Source organism: Elephantulus edwardii, unplaced genomic scaffold, assembly GCF_000299155.1.
Source record: "Elephantulus edwardii isolate Elephantulus edwardi_28Jun2011 unplaced genomic scaffold, EleEdw1.0 scaffold00010, whole genome shotgun sequence".
Classification (NCBI taxonomy): Eukaryota; Metazoa; Chordata; class Mammalia; order Macroscelidea; family Macroscelididae; genus Elephantulus; species Elephantulus edwardii.
In genome coordinates, this window is record NW_006399760.1 from 22,896,612 (window position 1) to 22,920,416 (window position 23,805).

The 23,805-nt window shown below is 37.5% G+C and overlaps 1 protein-coding gene across 1 annotated transcript in view; it reads right to left on the reverse strand.

Annotated features, from left to right (window-relative positions):
* Positions 1–23,805, reverse strand: part of NEB (nebulin) — a 265,912-nt gene that overhangs the window by 46,092 nt on the left and 196,015 nt on the right. Inside the window, exons 110-126 of the mRNA XM_006880817.1 lie at positions 22,554–22,658; positions 22,311–22,415; positions 21,408–21,512; positions 20,297–20,401; positions 18,910–19,014; positions 16,617–16,721; positions 16,192–16,299; positions 13,362–13,466; positions 10,614–10,718; positions 10,086–10,190; positions 9,340–9,444; positions 9,140–9,250; positions 7,496–7,606; positions 7,169–7,270; positions 6,958–7,062; positions 434–544; positions 209–313 (exon numbers count right to left, since the gene is read on the reverse strand). Coding sequence (XP_006880879.1) covers positions 209–313; positions 434–544; positions 6,958–7,062; positions 7,169–7,270; positions 7,496–7,606; positions 9,140–9,250; positions 9,340–9,444; positions 10,086–10,190; positions 10,614–10,718; positions 13,362–13,466; positions 16,192–16,299; positions 16,617–16,721; positions 18,910–19,014; positions 20,297–20,401; positions 21,408–21,512; positions 22,311–22,415; positions 22,554–22,658 — 1,803 coding nt within the window. The remainder of the gene's footprint in view (positions 1–208; positions 314–433; positions 545–6,957; positions 7,063–7,168; positions 7,271–7,495; positions 7,607–9,139; positions 9,251–9,339; positions 9,445–10,085; positions 10,191–10,613; positions 10,719–13,361; positions 13,467–16,191; positions 16,300–16,616; positions 16,722–18,909; positions 19,015–20,296; positions 20,402–21,407; positions 21,513–22,310; positions 22,416–22,553; positions 22,659–23,805) is intronic.

The window sequence follows — 23,805 nt, forward strand, 5'->3', positions numbered from 1 at the left end:
AATTATTATATACTGTGAGATGTTATAATCAATGGAGAATTGGAAAATTAATATTGCAATTTGAAGAAGTCACTCAAACACAAGAAGAGCTTTCTAATAAATCTAGTGGATCAGTAGCATAGAAGGAGATGCATGTGAGTTCAGGGAAGGAATTTTTAGTTGCAAATGAGTGAAACAAGCTGTTTCTGGAACAAATGGCTGAGCTTACAGAACTAGCAAGCTGGCTTGTATTCAGGACATGATTCATTATCAGTGATTCCTTCATGTCAGTCACAGGTTTGTGAAGTTTCTTCAGATCCGCCTTATATTTAACCTTCATATGAAGAAAAAAGAGGAGATCGTATATATAGGAAATGGAAACGGTGCTACTGGAGATCTTATTAAGAAAACCTATTCTAAAACAATGCTGGAAAGAGTGATGAAAAAAACATACCTCACTTGCAAGATTATTAGCATCTTTCATAGTTTTATAGAGCTGGCTGTCTTTTGGATTATATTTTGGTGTCTTGCCCTTCTCTTTGTCAAAATTCTCCCGATATTTGACCTACGAGCAAATGCAAACATTCAAATTATTCCCGAACATCAATCAATTTGAGAATTAAGGATATGGTAGAAAAATGTAGACCAAAGACTGTATGTTATATATAAGATGTCAATATAAGTTATTATCCAAAATGAGAGTTAAGATGGGCACTATTGATAGATATTTTTTGGAAAACAGGGAATCAAGAAAAAGACTAAGTAATATGTTATTTGTATTACATTTTTTGTCTCTCACTGGACTTGAGTCAGAACCAACTTAGAGCTGACCCTCTCTTGGGTTCTGTTAAATCACAGGGTATGATATTGACCATCTTTTTCTTGTGGAATTACTGAAGGACTTGAATGCCAGAGAAGCATGAGTTAGCAACACAGCTCTCAATGGACTATGCCACCAGCACTTCCCTTTTAGTGTATAATAACAGAAGCATAAAAGATAACCACCTCTTTCTACTGCATAACAAAAATAAGTGGGGAAAAAAGGCTTCAGGTTACACTGAAAAATATATTTGAGTCAGAGGATTTTGGACTTCCTAAATAGCAAAATTATTTAAGGTCTACTGCAAGGAATGTATTTGATTTAGAGCATTTTGGACATCTTAAATAGTGAACAAATATTTCAGGTCTACTCAAAGACAGATTGTAAATGACCAATAAAGTTTAAAACTCAAAAAGTTTATTGTGATTCTAAAATGGCGTTTTGACATCATTTTAATTTTTTTAAACTAGACAAAAATGGTGTACCTTTTGAGTAAAAAAAGAAAAGAATCAGGACTATAGACCTTATAGACTTTACAGTGATGTCAGATTTGAAATAAGAAATAAATGAGATATTTTAGAATAATTAGAAAAATAAGTCTAAATAAAGTTTAAATGTACATTTAAGTACTCTTATCCAGCACCACAGCTCAAGAGAGTTGAATATACTATGGACTGCTAGGAGAACAAACAGGCTTGTCCTGGAGAGGATGAAGCCAGAATGTTCCCTGGAGTCAAGGATTCTGAAGCTTCGTCTGACATATTTTGGGCATGTTGCAAGGAGGGACTGATCCTTGGAAAGGGACATCATGTTTGGCAAAGTGGAGGGGCGGCAAAGGAGAGGAAGACCTTTGATGAGATGGATCGATTCTGTGACTGGAGAGGTGGGAATAAGTGCATTTGAGATGGCTAGGTTGGCACAGAATAGAAGAGCATATAGGGCTATGAGTCACAAGCAACTCGATGGCACATAACAAGAACAACAACATATTTAAGTAAGTTAAATATACTTTTATTATGTGCCATTGAATAAAACAAACTCATAGATGACCCTTCAGCAGGTTTTTAGAGGCTGTAAATCACATGGGAAAAGACTGTTCATCTTTCTTGGCATAGCAGCTGGTAGATTTGAATTGCCTGCTCTTGAGTCAGTAGTATAACTCCTTATCACTAAGCCACCAGAGGTCCCTAAAATTACTTTCAGGACATTGGAAAATAAGATTAAACAAAGGACTAAATAACTTCAAGTGTTTGTTTTTTTTTTTAAGGCCAATGTTTGGTACTTATTCTTACTCAATAAATGTGCTTTGATTGAATAAATGCATGAAAAGCCAAGAGTGCATTATACTGAGGTGAAATGTCTAAGGATTATGGTTTGTTTGTAAGACAATTCAACAGAATAATCAAAAGTGACAAACATTTTCTTACTGAATCTGTCAATAGTATTCTATAATTAAGTCCAGAAGCAGAACTTCACTAGTAATTTACTCCAGGAGGAATGAAAAATAAGCTAATTCTAGAAGTTAGCCAGTTAAAAGGGGGTAATTATTTGATCTCAGGGGAACTCAGGGTTTATGTTACTAGTAATAAAAGTCCATCCAAAGTTAGCATACTAGGATCCAGTCACCTGGGTGTGTTATCTATAGACATTTAAAATCAGCACCTACCCTTACACTTATCCATCAGAACAGACACGTGAGGTCACTCAAATGCTAAACTCAATGAAACCAGCCACATCAGAAAAAAAAATGCATTCACAACAATGAGACTCATTTACTTTGAATAAACCCACAGTGCAAATGCACAGGAAAACTAAGCATGCAGAACAAACAGCATGATGCAGGCACACTAATGACAGACACACAAAGGTGCAAGCAGAAGAGGTTAACCATATTTGAAAAAATAAAAAAGAAATAAATGCTAGAGTAACTCTTTTCAGTCAGGAAGTTTACACTCAAAACAAAGAAATGGAAAGCCTACTAGGGAAAGTCAGAGGTGATAAGTTGGGGTCTGGACCAAAATAAATATTTCCTAAGGGATATAGGAACAAATAAGAATAAGAAAGGTCCCAAGAGCTGTGAAACAGAAAAGCAATGTAAACCAGATACACAGTCAGACCAGGGAAGAAGAGATTCAAAGGCCCATCTTGAATAAAGCTGGCTTTTTTGGAGGAGTTTGCCAGAAATCGTCTTTTCATCTTTTAGAAAATAGTAACTCTTCTGAAGAAATATTTTTTGATAAGCAGCATATACAGTGGCTCATTGATGTTTCTTTTTCTTCTGTACATGTCAAGTAAACTTAAATTTCATTCTTTTTAATAAGAAAAAAAAATAGGCCTCCCCTCTGAATTAGAAGATGAAATAAACCAGAAAACCGAACAAGACTTGCTGTTGATTTGATTTCAATAAGAGCTCCAGGGGAGTAGAACCATGCTCTGTAAGGTTTTCAGCAGCCAGTATTTTGGAAGGTCTTTCATCTGAAGTGCTTATGAGTCCTTCAGCTTTATGAAGCAGTTTTCACTGCCCAGGGATGTCTCCCCAAGATTCTCGCTGGCAAATGCAGCCCACCATCACTACTTATACGAATGTGAATTCTGCTCTTTTGGCCTTCATTGTTTTTTGTGGTGTGTTTTTTTTTTTTTCTTGATCATCTATTTTTTTTAAAATAGGCACACATATAGCAAATTTAGGACTGCAAGAGTTCTTAAAATGATGTTAGAAAAGGCAGTAAGTATAGTAAAACTATGTATGCGTTGACATTAAGAAACCAAATGGTTTTTATTTTCTATCTTCTTTCAGTCATGGAACTCTAAGCAGTAAGTATGCAATGCCATGTATCAGCAAGTGTAATTGTTAGCAACCATAGACGTATGTTCTCATCAGGCTCAGAGACAAGTCTAATACAATGTAGGCAACCCCCCAAAAATCAAAACCACTAATAACTAGTCCATTTCAACTCGTCCTTTAGGAAAGATTTAAACTTCTCCGCAGAGTTTTCAATTCTGCTCATCTTTATAGAAGCAGACTACTTCTTTCTTCTACCAGAGTAACTGGAAATTTCCAACCTTCACCATTTTTGATTGCAATAGACTGCTTTAACCACTTTGCCATCAAGGCTGCTTTGTAGTATAGGAAAATGGTGTTAAATTGATTATTCTTTCAAAGTTTATTTGTATTTGAAGGTATAACATTCCATTTTTTGCTCCTCTTTTTTAGGGAATCAGCTATATGTTGGCACTTCTAAAGACTCATCAACAGACTCAATAATGAGAACAGACTCGGCTTTATTGAACAAAAAGTAAAAATTAACTTGTGAGTAAAAGCCTTTTAAGTATCTAGTCGTGTTTATTTAAAGTGTAATTGGGTGACAGTTGTTGTTAAGTGCCATCAAGACTACCACTGAGCAGTCCCATGAACAGTAGAACTGAACTTTGCCCTACTTGTTACCACCCTTACTATTTCCATCATGCTACAGCCCATAGATAGAGTCATTGTGTCAACCCATTTTGTTGAGGGTCTTCTTCTCTGATCCTCCACTTTTCACAGCATGATATTTTCCACAGATTATATCCTTCTAAAAACATGCCCGAAGTATGTGAAATAAAGTTTCATCATTCTTGTCACTGAGCATCATGCTGGCTGCATTTCCTCCAACAGAGATTTGTTTGGTCTTTGGCAGTCCATAGAATATTCAGTACACTTTGCCCACACCACAGTTTCAAGGCATGGAGTCTTCTTTGGTAAATACCAAATGGTAAAATATCTCTAAGAGTAGCAAGGTTTTATGTGTGTGGTTGAGGATGAAATTCTGTTTTCATTTTCTCTTTTAATTTTTCTTTCCTTCAGTTACCTAACACATATTGGGAGGTTATTACCAAGCCAAGACTACTTTATTATTTCAAGTGGCACATTTTAGGAGGGGGGAGCAGCATGCAGGGAAAGAGGGCAGTGTGCAAAATGAGATCCTTTTACAAGTTTCCATAGCATTCTACACGTTCCAACACAAAATCAACAGAAAAGAGCGCAACTTGGTCAGTCATCTGACCAAGGCCAAGTAAAGAGACGAAGAAAAGAGAAAGACAGAGATATCCGCTTGCTGGTGTCAGTCTTACATCACTGATGAGTACATTAATTTTCTTAAGATGCCTCATCATAGGAGTGTCATAAGATGCGGCGCCGTGCCCGTGCCCTCGCCTTTGGTCTTTGAGGTATTCCACCTAGAGTACGTGGCAAGACAGCAAAGTCAGAATGGGCACTCTACAAGGAGCTGAAGCCCCTTCGGCCAGAGGCCACATGAGAAAGACACTGTGAATTCTGAGACACCAACGGAAGTGACTGCAGGAAGACGATCCTTTAATACAAAGTGAGCCCAGGAAGGTGAGTTCCAAAAAGGAACCTAATTCTCCAGACCGTAAGATTCACTTATGATCAGAAATACATGCCTCCAAGTTTCACAAACAGTAACAACAACAACAACAGCAACAACAATTCATTGCCTTGGAGTCAGAAATGGCTCATAGCTGATCCTGCCATGAGTTTTCAGAGGCTGTAAATCACACAGGAGAAAGTTTCCCCCTTATTTTCTGCAGAGCAGCTGGTGGATTTGAACCTCCTCCAGCTCCATTAGGAGCTGTCAGTGCGACTCCTTACTCACTAGGCTATCAGAGCTCTCTTTACAGACAGTAAAGCTTTTTAAAATATTCACTTTCTCCACTCTGATTTTAAGACAGAAGGGAAACATGGTATAATTTTGTTCTGTGGCTCTCCAAGTGGGGGACAAATGGAAATGAACAATTTAAGTGCCTTTTTGTGGTTTACATAGAAAGATATTACATAGACTTAAAGGGCAAAAAAGCATTGTTTGCTTTAAATGAAGGGCTACTCATTAGTGATATACTGAGTTATTAAAATGTGTTCTAAATGTAAAAAAAAAAATTTCAACCACAGAGTCATGTTTTGTTTTTCATTTGATAATAGGGTGACCATAAAAAGAATTTTTCAAAACTTTGGTTTTAATTTGATTACATGCCATTACATTTAGAGATGTTTATTGGTGAGTCCGTATGTTGATCTCAAGTACTTATGCATTAATTTAAAATAAACATACTGCATAGACTTTTAAAACAAACTTGTAATCAGTTTTCTGCAATTGTTGTCTTTTCCTAATGCTAAATTGGTCTTAAGATTGTATCACTTGACATCTGTAATTCACATTTTATAAAAAATGGAAAAAAAAGTAAAAAAAGTAAAAAAAAAAAAAGGAATAAAAATTTAGAATCCAAAATTCCATCTTTGGCACTACTGAAAATCAATCCAAATTGCAACCAAACTATTTCAAACAAATACTTACAAAAACAGAATGAACAAAAGAAAATAGTAACTCTAAATTGAAGGAAGAGTAAGTTACTCTCGAGCTCAAATGCTAGTGAACAAATACGTATCCCTCTTGAGAGACCTGATGCTGAATCAGAGGGTTTTAGAGCTTAAAGTTTAGAACATTCTGACCCCATGGGGTTAGCCGAGAGAACTGAAAAATAATAAGAAAAATAGATAATATAATATAGAAGCAAGGTTTGGTTGATGTATTTCTTCCCAATATTATGAGAACTGCTAGAATGAAATATACCCAAGCAAACGCTTGAGGATCCTCTTATCATACCAACTTAGAATTACTTATTCACTGACAGGTAGTCTGAAGACATCTAGTCATCTTGTTTTTAGCTCAGGCACTTGTGTGGTAGATGAAGGACTGTGACTCTTTTGGTTGGGTTCAAGAAGTTTAGCATTTCATGACATTTGTATGTTGGCAAATGTCCTACAGGAAACTGAAGTATGGCTTAGATTCTTGGAATGTCATTTTTATTGCCTAGAGAAGAGGTCCAGTAGGACATCATGTGTTTTTGTCACATAAAGATTGTTAAGTACACAGACATCTAGACAAATATCCATACATGAGAAAGTAGAAAACCAGAAAGTCCTAGACACATTAGAAAGAAGTATTTGTTATGAAATAACTCTTAAAAGACTATAGTGCTTATCAAGGACCCCCGTGCCTCTGTTTGCTAATATTGCTGCACTTTCATTCTAGGAATCACTTCTCCTGGCGAGGTTGTTTTCCTCTCTTTTGAAGAGCTACCACCTGCCCATCCTTGCACGTTACCTGGCTGCTCAGCCTGGCTGCCTTCTTGGCCATTTCAATGTCTGGACGACCGAGCATGCTTAAGCCATGGCTGCCTTCCTTGCGGTGCTTAGCTCTGTACTCCACCTGAATGAAAGAAAACAAGACATGGGCAACACATTCTACCTGAAGGAGCCTGGTATGACTTATGGCAGTAACCTTGAGAATGGGGACATTTTCACCACAGCCTTACCTCACTGGCCTGTTTGGCTGCCTGTGTAGCCTTCTTGATGTCCGGCCGGTCTGCCACTGTGGTGTAATGTAGGTTCTCTTTGGCATCTTTTTTGTAAGCAACCTTTATTGGGGAAAAAGAATTATTCACTTGGGAGATGCACCATTTTCCAAAAAGTCTTGCTGAAGCAACCTTTTTAGTTTAACCAATTCTCATGGTAGCTTTTTTTAAATTAAAGGTCCTTGAAGAAGTGGGAGTGACCACTCACCAGAGCATGCCCTAGAAATCACAAGATTAGATTCTTTGGATGAAAGGGGTGCTCTGAGAATGTCAAGCGGGGGAACTCACGTCACTCTGCTTCTTGGCCACTTCCATAGCATGCTTCACATCTGGTGGCTCCAACATGATGGAGTAGTTGGATTTCCCTTTCTCTTTGACATACTTCTTTTTATAATTTGTCTAAACAGAATCAGAAATATCTGTGAGAATGGAGAAAGCTAGGGAGAAAATTAATTTAGTCAAAGTACTGTGAGAAACTGCAGAAAAATCATGGTTCCTCATTTTGACATCCGTTTTGGGCTTAGATTGACAATCTGGCATAAAAAGAAGTGATTCTAATTTTTTAAGCTTTTTTTAGGATTTATTTTAATCCATAAAATGATGGAAATAATTTATTAAAGGAAGTTAATCACCATTTTGGCAACTTTTACAAGATAACTTAAAATGAATAAAGAATTCTTCTCTTTTATTCTCTAGGTAAGTGATGATAATTTTATAAAATAAAGTCCAGTTAATTCATCAAGATATACCATGAAATAAAAGAGCTTGTAATTTACTTGAAAAAAAAAATAAGCCATAGAAAACCCTACAGCACACAGTCGTACTCTGACACATATGGAATGGCCACGAGGTAGACTTTAATTTACTGTGTAGTGTCTGGACTTTTTTTTTAAAGAGAAGCTACTCTTAACTACCAATTCTTCCTCCTATTTTAGCAGTGGTATCAAATTGGCTAACGAGCATATCTTGTGGCAAAATCTATATTTACCACAACTGCCATAATTGAAAAGCCAGTAATATTGGATTATTTTTTCAAAGTAAAGTATAAACTTCACATGTTGGTATTACTGACAGTGAGAAGACTGCTACATAACAGAAAGCATTTATTGCTGGAGAGGATGTGGAGAGATTGGAATTCTCATACACTGGTGGGATTTAAAGTGGTACAACCACTCTGAAGGAATTTTGGAATTTCCTAAAAAAGATGGATCTAGAAATTCCATATGACCCAGCTATGCCACTGCTAGGAATATACCCAGAGGCAATTAGAACTGAGACACAAATGGAGATCTGTACACTGATGTTCATAACAGCATTATTCACAATACGAAGAACATGGAAAAATCCCAAATGTCTATCAACAAACAAATGGACTGAGAAATTGTGGTACATGATGGAATAATATGCAGCACTCAGGAGCAATGATTTTGAAAAATACTCTATAAAATTGGAGGGAATAGGAAGCATTTTTTGTGTGAGCTAATTCAGGCTGATAAGGATGAATACTGCATAAGACTATTATAAAATCTGAAAGACAACTAGTAAGATGTGTATGGATAGCCAAAGACAGAAGGGGAGGGGAAGGGTGGGGACTGTGGGTGAAGAGGGAGAGAAATCACAGATTGCAGAGTTTGGTGAATGGAGAAAGGGAGTGAAGAATTAGGGAAGATCCAGTGGGGATCTGAAAAGATGAGTAATAGTGGCCATAGATCAATAATGATAAATTTTAAAAGACACATGCATGGGAATGATCAAATGAAACACAATGAAGGATAAAACCCCCAAACATGCCCTCCCCCAAAAGGAAAGCATTTATAAGGAAAAAACCCACACTAAACAGTAACAATCAAAAAGCCCAACATTTAATTCTCCCCTGGCTTCTAAGGAAAAGTGGCACTGTTGCTGCCAAGGCTTTGCTGACTTGTCACTTACATCACTGACATTCTTGGTCACTTCCTTGACGTGAACAGTGTCGCGGGTCTCTGGCAGTGTTGTATATGATCCCTGGGCCAAGTGCTTCTTGACATGGTCCTTGTACTTGTTCTGAGGGAATCCACAGAGAACTTGTTAAGGTACCTGTCTGGGCATTAGCCCAAGAAGGAAGTAGAGCGTGTGTGCTGCCGGGTGGTTACCTCAGACACCAGATGGCTGACAGTCTTTGCCAGAAGGATCTGAGGCGTGTCGGGCACAGCATGGCAGGTGCCTCTTTCCTTGACATGTTTCTCTTTGTATTTCAACTGCAAGAGTAAAAAAAAAATCAATCTCAACATGCCTTTTACCTTTCACTCCTCTGGATATCTTGCATATTTTCATTTCGTTTCCAAATCTCTAGATATAGTTGGGAGAATAGCATCTTTGACCCCTACAAACCTTAAAACTCAGCAGGAGAGTTGATGTTTGGAAAGAATAGGAAATAGTAAAAATGTTTTTAAAAATTTCTCTTTTGAAATTTGTGCTTTTATAGCAATCAAAATAGGTCTTATGACTTTCTACACATAGAACCTTTTGTTCAAAGCATTTTCCAAACATGTCATTTGACCCTCTGTCAATGTCAGTGGAGGCATTATTATTCATCCTTTCTATGTGAGGAAACGGTAATACTGGAAGAGTGTAATCATAAGTAGAAGGTACTAACTCTTGCTGTGTGATTAATTTTAGGGTGCAGCATAAATATGAAATGACCACTTGGATGTAAGTAACAGTTTGCATAGTTCAACCTGATAGCACCTAACAATATGCTCACCTCCTGCAGGAGCACTTCACACACACACACACACACACACACACACACACACACACACACACAGCATGTCCTACATTCTTTTTCAGGATGCACCTGAGGACTGTGGCACAGAAGATAGAAGACACTCCTACTTACGTCACTTTCAATCAAAGTGTTCTTCAGGGCCAGCACCATGTCTTTGTCATCAGTGACAGAAAGCTTGCAACCCTTAAGGAATTCTCGGTCCAGCTTGTATTCAAACTGTAATGGAAGAAAAGCTGAAGAACAGGGGGAAGATCCCAGACATGGAAGTATTTGGGCATCTAATTAAATCCAAGGAGGGTCTCCCCCTTTGCCTGTCATGTACAGTCTTGCTACCAGAATGACAGGAGGGATTCCCAGGCCCCCCTCACTACTCCTCAGCACCTCCCATTTCCAGTGTTCCCAGCTTGCTTTCCCTTCCAGGCCACCCCAGCCTCAGTTAGGGCCCTGACCCATATGGGTCTGTGCTCAGCAGTGAGATAACAAGGTCTGTGGCCAGGCTGGCTTCCAGAACTGGATGTCCACTCTTCAGAAGCCTGCTATCCTGAGTGGGGTTAGGGCTGTCATCCACTGCAGTGGTTCTTAGGAGTGATTATTACTGAAAAATCTCAGGTGTGGCATGCAGTTACTCCCCTCCCTTACATCGCTTTGCTGCAGAGAGGACTTGGCTGCCTGGATGAAGTCGGGCCGGTCAGGCGTCCACTTCCAGTGAGCTTTGTTTGCTTCATACAGCTTCTTGTAGTCAAGCTGTTAGTTCATGACATGAAAAAGAATACCTTATTTCAGCAGGCAGAATTCATCAACACACAGCACACAAAGACTCTCGCCTCACATTTGAACACACCAGTTCTTATGCAAGAGAGGGCCCCGGTGAACATTTCTATATAGTCTCTGCAGCTGTCTCTCAAGAGGTCATCTGTTACGATCTCTTAGTCCCAACATTGTAACATAAAAAAGCAAAAACAGAAACAAAAAGAGCAGTTGCTGTTGAATCTGTCTATCCTGACTCACTATGACACCAGGTGTGTCAGGGTAGAACTGTGTGTCACAGGGATTTCTGTGGCCGACTTCTCAGATGCGGGCCACTCGGCCCTTCTGCCATGTAAGCTCTGTGTGAACGGAACTGGGAACCATTTGGGCAGCATGTTAACACTTTGCACCCTTAGAGACTCCAGAATAGAAAGAGGCTAATATTTGTAACAACAACTAGATAAAAGGTTCTGTTATCTCTCTAACTGTGCCAGCTTGGTATAATCACATTCAAGTATCTATTTCATGCTTGGTACTTTTCTAAGTGCTTTCTAAATCACAGCACACTTAATCTTTCTAACAGCCCCATGAAATGGCTGGAAGATTTAGGTAACCTGCCCAGAGGGACATAGCTAAGAATAGCAGAAGAGAGATTCAAACTTGGACAATCTGACTTTCAAGGGGTTTATGTGTTTGCTCAGGTTTGGAAGCAGGAGTGGCATTCAATTCCTAAACAACTTGCCTCTGAAAACTTTATGAACTTTGGTAAATGACAACAGTTATAGAGAAGCTTCAGGCCTTTTGTTCATAGGGTCGCTATGAGTCATGTTCCACTAGATGGCAATCAACAACAACAAGAAAAACAATGTGTTTGTTAGACTTTTACTAAGGCTGGAGAAGGGTCTGCCCAGACTAAATCTGAGACACAAAGGATTTCGTTTCCTGAGTACAGTGAAATAAAACGACAGTGTCTTTGGAAATGCCTATCCCTCTCACACAGTTGTTTGTTTTGTTTTTGTTTGTTTGTTTGTTTGTTTAATATAAAAGTTATCTTTACATAAGAGTACAATAAGTAGCACTATGGAAAATGTAAAATATTGTGATAATGACTAAAATATCACGTGGAAACATGAAGCAAATATGTTGGAAAATGCACTGATAGATTTACTTGGTACATAGTTGTCACAAACACAGTTGTTTAGCTTTCTCCACTATTTTTCCTCACTCTCTTTTTTCAAGGGAGCTCTGGTGGTCTGGTAATAAAAAGCTGCACTGAGATCCAAAAAAACCATGCTGTTCAAATCCACCAGCTGCTCCAGGAGAAAGATGAGCAATCTCCTCCTGTGTGATTTACTGCCTCTGAAAACCCGCTGGAGGGTCAGCTATAGGTTGGTTCTGACACAACTGTAAGCAACAATCACATCTCTTTTTCCAAGGGAGCTCTGGTGGCACAGTACAAGGGCAATGGTACAGTTAATCCAAAGTTATGCCTCTCTGGCAGTTTGAATCCACCATCCACTATACAAGAGAAAGAGAGGCAATCAGTTTGCATGAAATTTACAGCTTTTGAAACCCAACAGAGGGTCAGATATGAGTCAATTTTGACTCGATGATAATGAGTTACTTTTTAAAGTCTATTTTTAAATTGAGGTTTCATTTATGAATGCAAATACTTTACATGCACAATTTGATGAGGTTTTGTTTTTCCCATTTCATTATGAAGATGTTCAAACATACCAAAGAGTTCCAAGAACAAAACAGACAATATTCAAACAAGCATCATCTGGATTCTACAAGTTATATGTAACTGCTTTTGCTTTATTTCACATCTATTCTTTACCCAATCTATTCTCAGGTAACCTTTGTGCTGTCAGATCTTTGAGTATTTCAGTTTGCAGGCCCTAGTAAATACACTTTCGTTCTAGTACTAGTGGACAATTAGTTGTGTTATAATAGCTCATTACTCTAACCATTTATACATGTTGTTATGTACTGTAGAGCTAGAACTGATCCGTAGCTGATCCTCTGGTGGGTTTTCAGAGGCAGTAATTCCATAAGATTATCCTTCTTCCCATGAAGCAGCTGGTGGCTTCAAACTGCATGCCTATGGGATTGCAGAGCAGCATCTTGCTACTATATATGTACACACACACACACACATATAAATATAGAAATATAATCTAAATATATATGTAAATCTGTGCAGACAGTATCTGATTGGAGAGGAAGGACTATGTCAAATCTTGATAGCACCAACCAGCTACATCAGCTAAATGGCTTTCTCTCTTCCAGTGGAAGCCTGCCCGAGAGATTGTGGTATAAGGAGAGCATCAGAAAGAGAAATAAGAGACCCAGAGGTATTTTTCCAAAACCTTCACATGAAAATTGGACTCTCTTATTCCTCAGTCACCTGACTGAAACATGGAGGCACATAGTTATACCACTCTTGCCCTTTCCCATGATTCTTTGAGAGATTTAAACACAACATCTAGATTCAGGTTCATTACTCATGCTCCTGGAGTATAACTCTTGATCTGTACTCATTAAAGCTCAATCATCTGAAGATAGGAGAAAAGGATTACATGTCCTGCAGAAGCTGACAAATGTCCTATCAATTTTGGGGAAGGTTCTTTAACGTACGTTGGTGTTGACTTTGTAGGCATCCTTGGCTGCTTTGATGTGAACAGCATCTGGCTCAATGGTGCAGTTGGATTTATTTCTTTGGTAAACTTCTTTGTATTTTAGCTGTAGGAAGAAACAGAATTATAAGGTAAATTTTAACTAGAAAGGGATTTTAATGGCCTCAAGCTTATCAATGATTATGAACGTTGCACAAGACTGGCCAAAATTTTGTTCTGTTACATGTAAAGTTGCCATGAGTTGGAGCTAACTTGATGGTAACTTAACACAACACCACTAAGGATTTTAAAACACAAAACTCAAAACCCTGATTATAGTATGCAAAAGCTTCTTAAGATGGAGGGAAAATAATATTAATGACAGGATATATAATAATTAATGTCATGAAATTCAGTAGGTATGAACTTTTGATGGAAAAATCAACTTGTTTGTAAATTTTCACTCAAATCACAATGAATAAGCACCTTTTTTTACTTATTCATTTACTTATTTTATTTATTTACTTATAAAAGGATGTAGTGTTGTTCTGTAGAGATGTGTTTAAAAAGGTCCATAAGAGAGAAGCCTTTTCCCACCAACTTACACAAACAGTTTTAGTCTTGGCATTTTTCTTTGCTTCCACACCTGTATTTACATCCATCATAGGTACTTTTACTTCTTGTATTTATTTGTTCATCTGTCTATCCCTTTCATTAAGTTGAACCCCTTGAGGGATTCATCAACTCTTTCCTAGTTTTAGGCACACAAAACTCAATATAATAGTTGAGGAATGAAAGAACTGATGGATGCAATCATCATAGTGTCAGACCTTGCTAGACCTCTCTCTAGCAAGGCTTGGTACATGTGAGACAAACAGAAGAACAGTTTAATTCTGGGTCTGGACTTTGTAGTTATACACACTTTGGCTACTCTTAAATTTCAAAACCTTGTTCCCAAGGCCTGATAAGTTTTCTAACTAATTGCTGTGGAAGGATGTTATGTTTTAATGTCATTGAAAGGCTGAAAGATTACTAAAGGAGCCATAGCAGTGTTTACTAAACTTGCCTTAACATAAAAGTCATAGGGATTTTCCCCATTTATTTCCTCATGGGCCTAGCGTCTTAGTTAGCTTGTGTTGCTGTAACAAAAATACCAACAGCAGGTGGCTCTCACACAGAGAAACTTATTTTCTCACAGCTTTAAAGGCTATAAGTATGAATTCAGGGAGCTCCCTTTAGGGGAAAGCGTTCTCTTTCTGTGGGTTTTGGGACAAATCCTTGTCTCTTCAGTTTCTTTTTCCTGGTTCTGTAGAGACCTCCCTGTGCCTTGGCAGCTCTCTCCCTATTTCTGCTTGAACCTCTAGAAGAGATTAGCTCAAAGTACTCAGACACTAATCTCACTTTATTAACATGATGAGACAACTCGTGTTCAAATGGGATTTTATCTACAGAGAGGTTAAGATTTACAACACTGGAGAAATGTGCAACAATGAATGAATGGAAATCCAAAATCTCTGTAAATTTTTATGAGATTAATAATAAATTCAAATAAAAAAAAGATTTACAACACTATATTTTGGTGTATACAATGCAATACAAAACCTAGTAAATCATTATCTTTATAGGAAAGGCCTAGAAATTTATATTTTCACATTATTTCACATTATTCCACATTATTCTTATAATTAGCAAAATTTAGGGGAGACAGAGTTGTCCCCTCCAGTGATATGGAGTGATTCCATGGTGTAGTCCAACTTCATAGATGCTTATGAAGACGTGATGTAAGAACATATTTATTCATCTATCAAGAAATTCCTGTACATCACCCTCAGAGAAGGCTTTCAGATGGGGAAAAGTTATTCACAGTTTCATTAATTATTCTCTGGTGCCTAGTAGTTCATTTGGCTGTGGAGTTGTTTGTGTTAGGGTTTTATTTTATTTTTTTTTTAAATTAATCTGCTTTCCCTTCACCACTAAACTCAAATGATGATAGTTTTAAACTACAGATTTAAGCTGTATATCTGAACATGTATAAATAAGATTTCTTCCAGAATTTAGACTACTTAAAGATAACAGCTGGCTTCTTCCTCTCAGGCAAGATAAACTTCTAGGGTGGCAATCACGGTTGTGACACATTGACATTCCATATGGGTCTCATCAGTATCTCCCAATCTATAATGCTCTTCTGCTCTATGACCTTCCCCATGTCAAAATCTATCAAGTACTTCTCTTTTTGCCCATGGAATCTAGGTGAACACTGTTGTTTTGTATGAGCGAGTCAGAACTGACCCATACCTGATCCTCCAGAGGATCAGAGTCAGTAAAATGCATGAGAGGAGATTAACCATCTTTCTCCCACAGGGTAGCTGGTGGATTTGAACTGCATGCCCTCAGGATTTCAGCACAGTTTCTCCACCAGAGCTCCCTAGGTGAACACTATGATTGTGGAATATGGCAAAAGTGATATTGTGTTAGTTTTAGGAATAGCCCCAAACTGGCCTGGAAGCTTCCATTTCCTTTCTTTTAAAACGTAGTTACTTTGCTGTGGGATCTTTAAGCAGTGGAGAGGCCACACATAGAGGTTCTCATATATACCCTAGTCAATAGCTATCATGAGTGGGCCATGTGAGTGAGCCCTAGTGGATGGCCTGGCCCCACGGACGTGCAGATGCTGCCAACATCATCATCACATGGAGAAGAACCATTGGGGTATACCCAGTCACCTCATGAGCAAAAACAATGACTGTTGTTTTCAGCCACCAAATTTTAGGGTGGCGATTATGGAGCACTCGATAATGAGACCTGGATTTGATGTGTCACACTGAAAAGAGGACAAGGGGAGGGAGACTTACATCACTGACTTCATCCTTAACTTTGCGGACATGCAGCAACATCGGTGTGTCATGGATTGTGGTATAGCCTCTGGGTTTGGCCTTGTTGTATTCCAGTTTGTAAAGGATCTGAAGGAGATTAAAAAACAGTAAGGCAAAATGATATACTTCTCAATTTACAATGGATGTATATTTTTTTAAAAGTATAAAGAAAAGAAAATTCCATGTATTCAACAAATGTTCTCTGCTAAGGTCCCAGTATTTCTCTGTCAGTTTGATCAGAACAACTCTTTATCATGAAAGAAGGATCTTGTACATAGTAGGACATTTAGCCATCCTGCCTTCCTCCCACTAATATGGCAGTAGAGTTCCCCAGGCATTGTGACAGTCGAACATTTGCAAAGGTCCTCTAATTCAAGAATCCTTCCAGTGTTTCTCATACTTACATCACTGATTTGTTTGTTGACTTTTGTGGTCCTCAGGTGTTCTGGAGTATCCACAATGGAAGTGAACTTGTCTTTTGATTTTTCATATTTTTTCCTGTACTTGATCTACATTTTTAAACAGAAGCAAGAGTTAGAGAGGAGAAATAGAATAAAGAACTGTAAAGAATAAATCTTTCTTTCTGAGAGAAAATGACGTGTGCAGGATTACTACATGTCATGAATGTGGGAGATGGTATCTTTAAATTTTGGTTGGTTTAATAAAAAAACCAATGTTCAATATAAGTTATAAAAATGCAGTGAGCAAATAATCAAAGAAAATGTATAAATCCATTTTATACATTTTTTTTAAATACTCATACACATGGCCGCTGAGGCTCACTGACATTAGGAGACTGAACTCAGGGCACATTGAGTTAGTGACTCTCAGAAGCAGAATAAGAATCTTGTTCTCTGGCCTCTGACTACTGATTTACTTATGACATATATATGATCTTGTTCTGTGTCAAAGAATAAACAGGTGTAAAATGTAAGAAAGATAAGATTGAAGAGCTTACTGAATTTGTGTTTGTCATTTCTAGGTTATAATTTTTTTTTCATGCAAAGAAGCTGTTCCAAGCAATACAAACACAAGGAGCCAGCAAAGGTTCATGCAAACTATCTGATGATCATCTCAGGGAAAAGAAAACGCTCAGGTAAGCAGAATGTCCATGAGCAGAGCCCCTTCCCCTTATTTCACGTGTTGACTTGATAGCAAACTAAAATGTTGAAACAAATTGATAGTGCAAAATAATGACTACAAACTTTTAAATCTGGGTAGAATAGTATTTTAATAATAGTGAATCTGGTAGTTAAACATTCATCACCATTTGTTGCTGCTACAAAATTTACATTTTATCCTGTGATGGAAAGGCAGTGTGCACATCAATGGGCCTTGTAGGAAGAAAGCATTCTTATCAGCAATGCTGCAAATGTGTGTAAGAATAGTTCTGCTGGCAAATTTCTTTTAAGAATCTAGCAGACGTAGCATCAAACTCAAGAAGGGGCACAAAGATAATGCTCAAGGAGTTGCATTAGGATCTTCATCCCTCCCAAGTAGTACAGTTGTGATAATGGGAGAATAGAACAAATTAGCTGAAAATATTAAACATTTAGACCTTTTAAATGCTCTTGCACTTAATATCCTCAAGCTCTAAGAGATCTATTTTGGGATGGCAAATTCTGGAAAAAATAGAAATAAATGTTATGTCGATTTGGAAATAAAGTTTGAAAGTGTCTCGGTTAATCCTATACAAGTTCCAAAAGTGTCAGGCGGTGGTCCACGCCCACTGTACAGGTGATGCCTGCCATAGCATCACACCTGGCCATGCCCAGACTTCACTTACTGGCCCATCCAGACTTTACTTACAAGCAATGGATATTTGTGCAGCTCTATCATAGGAGACCAGCATGGAGCAGGGTGGGGAGAGGAAATCAGTGAAAGCAAAAAAATAAATGCATCTAAAGGTTCCTAAGCCACCTTCTGGACACCATATCAGGCATTACCTGGCTCCACATGTGTGTATTGTAGAGGGCAGTCAACATGTCTGGACGCAGAATTTCATTACATCCATTTCGCAGAAGCATCTTGGCACTAGATTTATATTTTTTCTGTCCGTGCAAAGAGCAGTGAAGCACAAAAGAGACTTATGAAGACAAGAAAGAACATAGCTCTAGATCCCAGTCACCTCGGAGTGAAGAGATGTAGGCAGACATACTCTGTCCTCATGTATACAAGTGACAGAAGACACAGAATCTATCATCATGCTAAGTCGAATGACTGCAATATTTGAACCTAGCCAATTATAGTCCTTGCCAGTGGGGAATGATATAGTTACATCTTATGTTATCATCAAAACTGTCTTTTAGAGAAGAAGGCAGCATAGGAATAAAAGAATACACTTCTCTCTTTTTTTTTTCATTAAAGTGTGGGTTATTTTGGTTTTGCTTTTGCAACACAGAATACAATCTGGCCTGGGGGACATGCAGTTTACAGACAGATCCTGCAGAAGGGGCGAGGGTAGGAGAACATTTCCATTCCTCTCATCTTCACCCTTGCACACGTGAGGACAGCATGGACCGGCACACTCAAAGAGCTCTTGGGCTTTTTGGGTGGCTAGACAGAGAACTTGGAAACAGAACAGTCCAATATCATAGGCAGAACCTATGACATCCTTGCAGCAGACGGGACGACACCTTGTGAGAAACCAGGAGCACAGTCCTGCCTTGGGCTGTCCGGCCAGCCCCATCACAGTACCTGGCTGATCTGGTCTCCTGCGGTCTTAGCCAGCAGATGTCTAGGCTCATCGACCACCAGGTGGTATTTATCTTTCCGCTGCTCATAATCAGCTCTGTATTTTTTCTGCTCAAACATCATATCAAATTACAGCAAGAGTAAAACTTCAAGGGTACACCAAAAATATTCCCAAATAAACACTCCAGAAAGGTAGAACTATGGCATTTCTAGAGGTGGGTTCCCAAAAGGTAATTGGGAACAGAGTGGTAAGTGATGAACACCTGGAGAAAGCTGGGGCTGGGAGACGTCTTTTTTTAGGACATTGGAGTTGGAGAGCTGGTAATTAAATACTTTCTATCTTTTCATAGGATGCCACTAGTAGTATTAGATTCAAAGGCATCTTACATTGTACAAAATAAGCCACAAATATAGGCTGCAAGTTTAATATCTAAGGCAATGAGAATCAAATAGCAAAAATTATACTAATATATTCATGGACAAATTATAAGAATTTCCTTAGTCCAGTTAATTCACTTGATTATAAAAAAAGACCTGGAAATTTTTTTTTGGAAAGTGAAAATTAGAAACAAATATATCGAGAATGACCCCCGGAGAACTGCCTGAATGGTTCTTCAGTGCTGTTCATTCTGGAAAGCTAATGAAAAAGAACTAAATCAAATTAATCAACAACAAAGTCATTCACTGAAGCAAATACACCACTGATTACATTTTCCTTAGATACTATTTATTAATTTTATAACATTGTTTAAGATCTCCTATAATTCCTTGAGAAATGGGCAATGATATATAAAACCACCCAAACATAAGCAAATTAATAGTCTGATTATTTCAGAGATATTTTGCTAAAGTTAATTATTGCAAAGATGTTTTCAGGAATAATTGGGTAGAATACAAAGGAAAAAATCTGGTGGTAAATGGATACTTTTGAGTGCTAATGTATATGCGAGTAATATTAACAATGCATGGGAATGCAGGTATCATAGCCATTCCTTTAGTGGGGGCTCAGTCAACTATTGCATTTAAACGCTTTAATAGTAAATATAAAAAGAACCTTAAATGTATGGGCCTCCAAATTCTTCACAATATTAAATTTAAGGAGTTTTGCCCATTGTTAAATCTTTTACCTGTTTGGTCTTATATACTGACAGAGCAATGATGCCTATTGTCAGTGTAGACAGAGATACTAAAGGCTGTGAGGATCTCACACTTGTTCTTACCTTTAGTTTTCCCAAAGTACATTAGATGGGGACATAATCTTTCCAAATCTTAGTAATCAGCTCTTAGAATGGCTTTCTTGCCATTTTATATATTTGGTTTTAATCAACTCTCTCTCTACAGACATCTGAAGGGAACTAGAGTAGACTTAATTGGATCAGGCCATACATACCTCATTCATCAATTGAGTTGCATATTTGAAATGCCTATTGATTGGACAGTCAGCAACGTAGTTGAAATTGGACTTCATCCTTTCAAATACCTCTTTATATTTATACTAGAGAAAACACAAAGTGGTTATTTTGCAGGTTGTGATTGTTTTAAGAATAAGACATATTATTTACCTTTTCATATGATTGTGTTAAACAATTTAATCATAGAGCTAACAAGCATTTGTGGACTTACTCTCTGTCTCCCAAAACAAGGAGAGCAAACTTACTTGGAGGTCTTGAAAACAAGCCTTAATATATATACACAGTAGAAAACAGCCTCCATTGAATGGATGCTATACATCTATTTTCTTTGTTTGGCAAAAAATCCTTATCAATTTCTTTTTTGTTTCTATTATTATAACTCTTATTCTTTTTAAACCATAATGGTATTTCTAATACATACTTGAAAAACATTGAACCCTTTAATTTTAATATCATTTTCTAATAATCACTCAGATAATCATAGTTTTTAGACCAGAGGTTGGCTCACAGGTAAAATTTAGCCTACTGTCTATTTTTAAATAGTTCCATAAGCTAAGACTGGGTTTTAAAACTTTAAGGGATTGTGAAATATAATCAAGAAAGACTATACAGTAGCTGAATATTGCCTAAATGCCTGAATAATTTTCTATCCGTCTTTTTCAGAAAAGGCTGTTTCAGAATTCAAAGGAAGCTAGTCCAGCTGTGTTATTTTAATAGGAAAATAAGATCCATAAAAACCAAGTGATTTTCCCAAAGTCACACATCAAGCTTGTGGAACAACCCCACTCTATACTTGCTACCCTATCAGCTCCAACAGGGTAACTTGCCCAGTGGCATATAAACAGCGAGAAGTGCTGTAAGAGCCATATGGAGTTTTACTGAGATTACACCAACTTAAAATTAAACACTATAGCCAACACAGTCAACACTAAGGAAATTTCTAAGGAGAGTGAACAATTTGGTACTACTCCACCAGAGGTTCTACAAGAAAGGGATGGAACTAGCAAAGGCTATTTTGCAATGCTAATCCTTTCTGTTAGCAAAAATCTATGCTGAATGGCTGTGTCCATTCTCTTTGAGCAGATATACCTTGCTGTACAGAGTTTTGTTCTTTTCAGCCAGACTAAAGTCAGGGGTATCGTAGGCATAGCAACCAATGCCTTTCAGCCAGGTTAAATCTTCTTTGTATTTTACCTAGGAGAAGAAGAACATCATCAGAAATTTTAAAAACCTACTTCGAGCTCTGGTGGCCTAGTGGCAAGAAGTTGTGCTGCAATCCCAAAGGCACTTAATTTGAGGCCACCAGCTGCTCCATGGGAGAACGATGAGCAATCTCCTCCTGTGAGATGGCCTGCCTCTGAAAACCCACTGGAGGGTCAGCTATGGGTCAGTTTCAACTCGACCTCAATGGTAAACAAACAACAACACAACTTCTAAATAATAGCATATTAAGATCTATAGATGGGACAAATAGGAGCTCTGTACATGGAAATATATGGAATGATAAAGTATTAAACAAAAGAAGTTTCCATTAATACAGATTTCTGCTCACTATATCATATATTGTTTTCATAATTGTGGAATTTTTTATTTTCAATACTAGTTAATGCAATTCAAGTTTTAACAGGCAAACTTTCCCAGAGAATATATCATCAGTCTGGCAGCTGTATTTTCATATAGAGAGCTAAAATTTATATCCAAGTGAGCACTACTTTGTGCCTTAATTGCTTCATAAACTGTCTCTCTAATTGATAAAAAATAGGCTATTCCTAGATGAACAATACAATTTTCAACCATATAATATATATTTAGAAGAAAAATTAGGCTTATAAATTTGATTATTCTGTCATCTAAATTGAAGTTCATCACTTAGTAACTGAGCTTTATGATTTTATCAATCACATACACTATCTAAAATCTAGGTGTTTAAACATTTCTTATGCCGCGTTTATAGCTCATGTGGGAAAATGAGTCACACAGAAATAGACTCACATCGCTGACTGCGTCGGTGACTGCTCGGTGGTGGAAATGCTCTGGACGGTCAGGAATGGATCTCCAGATTCCCAGCTGGCTCATGTAATTCGCCTTGTACTTCACCTATGATCAAAATACAAACACAACTTAATGTCTTGCCCAAAGGTAATATTTAAAAACCTTCCTTTTAGAAATGGCAGAGTCTTTAAAAATTATTGTGGGTCCTTCAGCCAACACAAATAGTAATATTTAGGGACGTACTTTACTGATGTCATCTGTGACTTTGCGATGATAAACAATGTCCAGTGCATCCTTCACGGTGTGGTATTTCCCTTTGGTCTTTTCAAATGTTTCCTTGTAGCGTAGCTGGAAAGAGAAAGCATGTGGATGACGGAAAACTATTAAATCAGAGACCAGAGCTCTTTTCATTGTTAACTCTCTTAAGAATTATCACTTATGTTCCCTGTTAAAATATTTAAAAGGGATTTCAAAAGCCCATTGCAGATACTGAACAACAAAAAGGAATTTAAGAAAACTAATGAAATACCGAAAATGATGAAGTTAATAATAACATATAGTACGTTTCATTCAGTTTGACAAAAGTGACATGGCAAACAAAGTTAAGTGTTAAAAATAGGAGAACGTGAGAACCCTTTATGAAGTTTCTGCAGCTTTTCTGTAACTTTAAAACTATTTAAGACAAAATGTTTATTTAAGCACAAAAGAAACAAAAGGATTCGTTGGTTAGAGAAATAAGTTAAAAAATATAACCCTCATTGGGCCCAACACATATTGGTGTGCACGGAAAGAGGAGAAACATTTTACTCCTAACTCCTGATGGCAAAATTCCCTCTCCACAAAGCAGTACTGAAATTTTATTATGATTTTAATCTTTGTGACCTTCAACAGAAGGCATTTCTGAATTTAAACTCAGAATATCATATCTTCAACCCATGTACACAAGATAGGTTCTTCTCAGAGTGGTGTGTTTTCTATCACAAACTAAAGCTCCTTGCTATCTGGATAGTTTAGCAAATGCATCATTAAAAATATTATGCATTTATTTCTTTGGGTTTATTACTTTGTTTTTCAGAGAGAGAATGCTCTCAAATCACTTACTTCACCATATGGGGAAAGATAAGCCGAACCATCTTTGTTACGTGAACTATTTTAAAGATTCAGATCATTGGTATTGTCACTGACAAAACCAGAGGTGAGGCTGCCCAGTGAAGCAAATATCACTGTATGATCATGTCTGCCACAGAGTGACACAGACTAACTTTGTTTCAAATGACTATTCAAACGTAACCTTGAAATTTTAAGGTTGGGATACTCTAAGAAGACAAAATGCTCTATGGGATAGATTTTAAAAAGAATATAAGCAGACACTGGTGATTGGGACATGGAATGTGAGAACCATGAATGTAGGAAAATGAGATATTGTTAAGGAAGAAATGGAACGCATAAATATTGACATACTAGGCATCGGTGAGATTAGATGGACTGGCATGGG